The sequence below is a fragment of the Hibiscus syriacus genome, unplaced genomic scaffold, assembly GCF_006381635.1.
Source record: "Hibiscus syriacus cultivar Baekdansim isolate YM2019G1 unplaced genomic scaffold, ASM638163v2 tig00112231_pilon, whole genome shotgun sequence".
Lineage (NCBI taxonomy): Eukaryota > Viridiplantae > Streptophyta > Magnoliopsida > Malvales > Malvaceae > Hibiscus > Hibiscus syriacus.
Genome location: NW_024063276.1, coordinates 3,755,758 through 3,761,596, shown reverse-complemented (window position 1 = coordinate 3,761,596; position 5,839 = coordinate 3,755,758). Strand labels below are relative to the sequence as shown.

At 33.1% G+C, this 5,839-nt stretch overlaps 1 protein-coding gene across 1 annotated transcript; it reads right to left on the bottom strand.

The window, feature by feature from the left end:
- Positions 1 to 238: 238 nt before the first annotated feature.
- LOC120176236 lies at positions 239 to 751 on the bottom strand. Its single transcript, XM_039182691.1, has one exon. It carries the CDS (start codon positions 749 to 751, stop codon positions 239 to 241), a length of 513 nt encoding a protein of 170 aa, XP_039038622.1.
- Positions 752 to 5,839: the final 5,088 nt, after the last annotated feature.

Here is a 5,839-nt window from a genome sequence, read left to right as displayed (position 1 = left end):
AATTTGATGTTCAATAAAATGATCGTAATTTAAATATTGATAGAAATTCACAATTTTTACTATTTACGACGATGTGTAAGCGTATAAGTACCAATTTTTTGGTGTTGTGGGGGTGTTTATCCTTCCCCATGCGTAATCACTTCCGAACTCTTAAAAATAAATTTTTTGATAACACAGACTAATTATTTTTTTAAATAATATTTAATTATTTTTCTAAAAAATAATTATGACAATAGTATTATCCGGGTTCCTCGTAAAACATTATCACATATTTCATAATAGTAATGGGCCTGAGAAACCATGTTTCGACGGTCTCTATTTCACCAACCAGAACCGCATCCATGTCTTCTTTCAAAGCAACCAAAGCATCATCGTACTGTTCACGGCAGCCGTTAAATCCCGACATTAACATCGGATCATCGGAGTATACAGGGTCAGCAGCCATTTTTGTTGCAATTTTAATCGCTCTTTTGGTCCGCTCAGTCATGGATCTTATCAGCATTACAACTACGGATTGTGGGTCTGTTTTTCCACTGAAGAATGGTACGATAAACCTTAAACAAAGACGGGGGTAGAAAGTTTTTGCACATATGGTTCTGATCTGAGGATTTGAAGCCACCGTCGACGACTGTGGTATAGGCGTCGGAACTAGGGCTGCGATAGTATTTGGAGCAGAAACTAACGGCTGTGGACTTATGCAAGTGACAGGGTTGAAGAGAATGATGCAGTGGAAGAGTAGGACAAGCACCATTTTTTTTTTTGTTAAAAAATCTGAACATACCTGATGACATATGGAACCAGTCAGGCGAGGACGAGAAAGGGGCTGAGATCTTTAGAGTTTTGAAAGGCAACAAGTTTGTGTTTTTACTGGACAATGTATGGGAACCCTTGTGTTTTTACTGTACAATGTATGAGAACCCTTTGATCTTATAAGGGTCGGCATCAAAATGTCCGGTTTCGAAAGTAATATTCAAAACAGGTCTCTGCGTGAAGAAGAAGAAGAACGCTTGAATTTTTTTTAATTTTTAATAGCCAACCCATAATTCTATTAATGAGTTAAAGAAAATTTACGGCATAAAGACTTAAAATCAAATAGATCGATAACATAGGGATTAAGCATATTTAATTAAAAATATTGGTGAATAAAATTAATCAGACCGAAAATAAAGGGGACTATTGCTATAATTTACCCATATTTTTTTATTAATTTTTAAGTTGTCACGTAGACTCTTATTAATATTTTATTAATAATTTCTTATTAAATTAGACATCCCACAAGCAAACCCATCTTTGCAATCTTCACTACAACAATCGGTAGAAATAAATTTTAGGGTAAACTTCAAGGATGACTACCAAACTATGGTCATTAACTATTTTGATCACCAACGGTTGAAAACGATCAAACAAACCACCCAACTATTTAAATAGTTCAATCAAACCACTTACCGTTATTTTTTAACTGATGTAATGATGTGGTAGTTAATAAAATTAGCATAATTATATATTTAGTCCTTAATATTTACACATTGTATCAATTTAGTCACTATTTTAATTCAATTAAAAAAATTTAGTCCTCTAATCCGGAGATGCCACGTGTCACTATATAAATGGAGGGTAAATTTAATTAATTTTAACATGTTATTTATATAACTTTCCTCACCAGTCAGGTGGTGACAAGTGTCACCACCTATACAAAGGCTCAAAATATTATTGGGTGTGGATTAGAACCAGAGACGCTTTGTTCATGGGCATGCCCTTATCACTAGGCTAAACCACTTTTTTGGATTTCACAATATTTTATATATTGTGTTCATACGGCAAAACTCTCGAGATAATGTTCTCGAAGAAATTATTTCACGAGATAATGCACTCTCAAGATTAATTGCTCAAATAGGGTGAAATGCACAGTGTGGTCGTAGGTCGCCATTCCTTCCGGGCGACCTTATAGGTCGCCATTCCTTCCGGGCGACCTTGTAGGTCGCCATGCCTTCCAAGAAGGTGACCTTGTACGAGAGTTATACGAGAGTTACGAGAGTTTGCATGTGTCGTGCACGAGATAGGGGTAGGTCTCCATGCACTCCGGGCGACCTTGTCTCCTTGCATGGCCATGCATAGGTCGCCATGTGAGATTCATGCACGTCCCCTCCTCCTCCTCGCTGCATGTCATCCCCTTCTCCTCCTCTCTGGATGCCGTTGCATGCCTGCAGCTATCATAGCTGCAATTGCAACGTGAAATCAGCTGTTTCATGCATCAATTATTGATGCATGCATGTGAACCATTTCAGCCCGTGAATTGCACAATTATTGGTGAAATAATTGAGGCAGCCGGTGACACCTAAATTATATATGGGAAGTAGTTAACGTGAGAACATAAAAGAAAGAAAGGGAGAAGATATTGCAACCGAAGAAAGTGAGAAGAGATTGCAACCGAGAAAGAAAGAACATGAGAAAGGAAAGGAAGAAGAAGAAAGGGAGATAAGGCTCTTGTGAGGTAATTTTTTATTATTTAAATTAGTTTATTATTATAAATTTTTAGTTTGTTAGTTTAGGGTTTAGGGTAAAACAAAAATTATTTAATTAGTTTGTTAGTTTAGGGTTATATTATTGTTAGTTTAAGTTATATTATACATAAACAAAAAATTATTTAATTAGTATGTTTGATAGTTATATAGTTAAAAAATAATTAAGTAGTTTGTTTTGTTAGTCGTTAGTTATATAAAAAAAAATTATTTAATTAGTTTGTGTTAGTTAAATAGTTAAGTTATATTTGTTTGTTGAATTTATATTATATAAAAAATTAGTTAGTAAGTTTATTAGTAGTATATTATAATGAAAAAATAGTTTATTAGTTTTAGTTATATAAAAGAATATTTTATTAGTTGTTTAAGGGTTTAGCGTTTACGTTTAACATATATTTTAAAAAGTTTAGTTTGTTAGTTTATTAGTTTATTATATTAATATTTTTGTTGTGTTGTAAATTAGTTAGTTAGTTAGTTTATATTAGATTATATTAAATGAATTTTTAAATATTGTTGTTTAATTTTTTTTACAGATTCATTCCAATGGCTAACCAAATTCCACTACTGAGACTTGACAGTGAACATATTTCAAGTCATTTGGGATTAATGGTAAATAAAATATTTGTTTAATGAATTATAATTAATAAATATTTGAATATTATTTTATGATTGTGATAAATTTTTTAAAATATTTAATTACAAGAGGACGAGCAGCGAGTCCTTCGTCTTCGGCTACATAAAGTGCCCAAGCCACACCGATTGATAGAAGAAAACTTGCAAGAGGCTGGATTTTGGTATGTAACATTTGTGCGAGATTACAAGTTGGTCTCAGGTTTGATCAGTGCGTTGATTGAACGTTGGAGACCAGAAACGCACACGTTTCATTTGCCGTGTGGCGAATGTACGATAACTCTGGAGGATGTGGCAATGCAACTCTGGGTCCAAACAAATGGGATGTCAGTGGTAATGTCACATGAGTTTAATAATGTGGCACAACTTTGCAGCTTGTTTCTTGGGAAAACACCCGTACCACCAGAGTGTAGAGGGTGGCGTATGAAGTTGTCATGGTTGAAGAATGAATTTGAGCTTCAACCAAATAGTACGGAGCACGAAATTATATATGCAACACGAGCATATATATTGCAGTTGATTGGGGGAATTTTGATGTCGGATAAATTCGATAGTTATGTTCACACTCAGTATCTTCTTTTTTTAAGAAATTTTGAGAATACTAGGCAATATAGCTGGGGATCAGCGATATTGGTGTTCTTGTATCGTGAGATGTGCAAGGCGTCATTAGTCGTGAATGATAATAATATAGCAGAAATCAGTGGATGTCTGTTGCTGCTACAATCATGGGCTTGGCATAGACTTCCGTTTTGGACACCGATTAGTCGAACTGCGGTTGACTTTCCACTTGAAGGAAAGTAATATGAATTCTCTATTTTTAATATAAAATATCAATTATAAAATATTTATTTTGATTAAAATTATTGAACAAAATGACCATATTTTTGTTTTGATTGATATACAGATAGAGGCATAAAATTGAAGGCACGGGGTTAGTGTACAACAACATTAAAGAGTTCAGGCTGAAGATCAACAATAAGGCCAAAAAGGAATTATGTATAATCTGTTATTATTAATTATTATTTAAATTAACTATATTATTTGATTTAAATCAATTTTATTGTTATTTTAATTTTACAGTTTAATTGGAGACCATACATGAATGAAGAAATTTTGGCGTTGGTGTCGCACGATGTTTTAGATGGGTTTCAATATTGGTGTGATGTTACACCATTGATCAATTTTGCTTTTGTTGAGATCTAATTTGGGGATAGAGTGCTGAGACAATTCCACTTCCACCAACCTATTCCGCGGAGTCCATGGGATCATGACCTCCTCCAAAACTTAGATGGTCGTCGTCATGTGAATTGGGTTGAGACGCATGACCACCTGCACAGATTTGATGGTCGTCGTAAAGAAAATGTTAATTGGGTTGAGAAGCATGCAACCTACATTAATGCTTGGAACAATAGGGCTTCATTCATGCCAACTCTTAACGACATTCAAGGCGACGACTTTAATTTTGAGACTTCGGCTTACCTTGCTTATTTTTGGAATAATAGAAAGCCATTCTTGACAACAATGGTAGAGAGGCGACAGCTTTTGAGGTTTAAGAAAAGATTTGGTAAAGCTGAATACTCTCTACCGAGTGGGAGTGGCAGTTCATCTCAACAACCTGAAGCAGAAATTACTGATGTGGATAATAGCACACCACAAACGTTCGGCGATGCGGGATCGTTGCATCACACATTTGATGATTTTACTGTCCCGGCATACATACCAGAGTTTTTGTAGCCTGAGGCACCCATCTACTCTCCCATGTTTGCGTCGACGTATAACTTTGAACACATGACATATATGATGTCAAATACCAGTATTTGTCAGTCAACGTTTGCAAGTGGGATGGAATCACAAACTGGTGGAATGGCAGTTCAAATGCCCCCAATGAATGAGGAGGATGGGTACCATACTCCTGAGCAACCGCAACGGCCACAACGCATCAGACGTCCGCCCCGACATTATCATTCAACAATACCCCGACATCGGCAACAATTGTAAACTTGTTTGTTATTTGTTACAAATTAAATATTGAAATTAGACAAGTTTTTTTAACCTTAACAAATTCGACATATTTATAATGATTATTAGTATCAAATCATTATTATAATTTCATTACTAGTAATCATTCGTATCAAATCATTACTATCATTATTATAATTTCATTACTAGTAAACATTAGTAAATCATTACTATCAAATATTAAAATCATTATTAAATATTATTGTCCAATATTATTAAATCATTATTATCAAATCACCACTAAATTATATAATTATTAAAAAATCCTATGTGTTTTGATTTAAATATGAACAGATTTATTATTTGCAAAAAATTAAATGGTTAACATTCGAATCTCTTTAAAAAAACTTGATTACTAAATCACTAGTATGAAATCATTAAATACTTAGAAATCATTAATAAATTCGACTATGTATAAATTTAAATTCGAGTAGTCCACACTTGTAAACTCATTTGTTATTTGTTACAAATTAAATCATTATTAATGATTAAATCATTATTACAATTTCATTATTACTAATCATTACTTAATCATTAATATCAAATCATTAAATATTAATAATGAATCACTATTAATAATAATTACTAAATCATTATTAAATCATTATTATCAAATCATTATTATAATGATTATTACTAAATCATTACTATCAATTCATTAAATATTAATA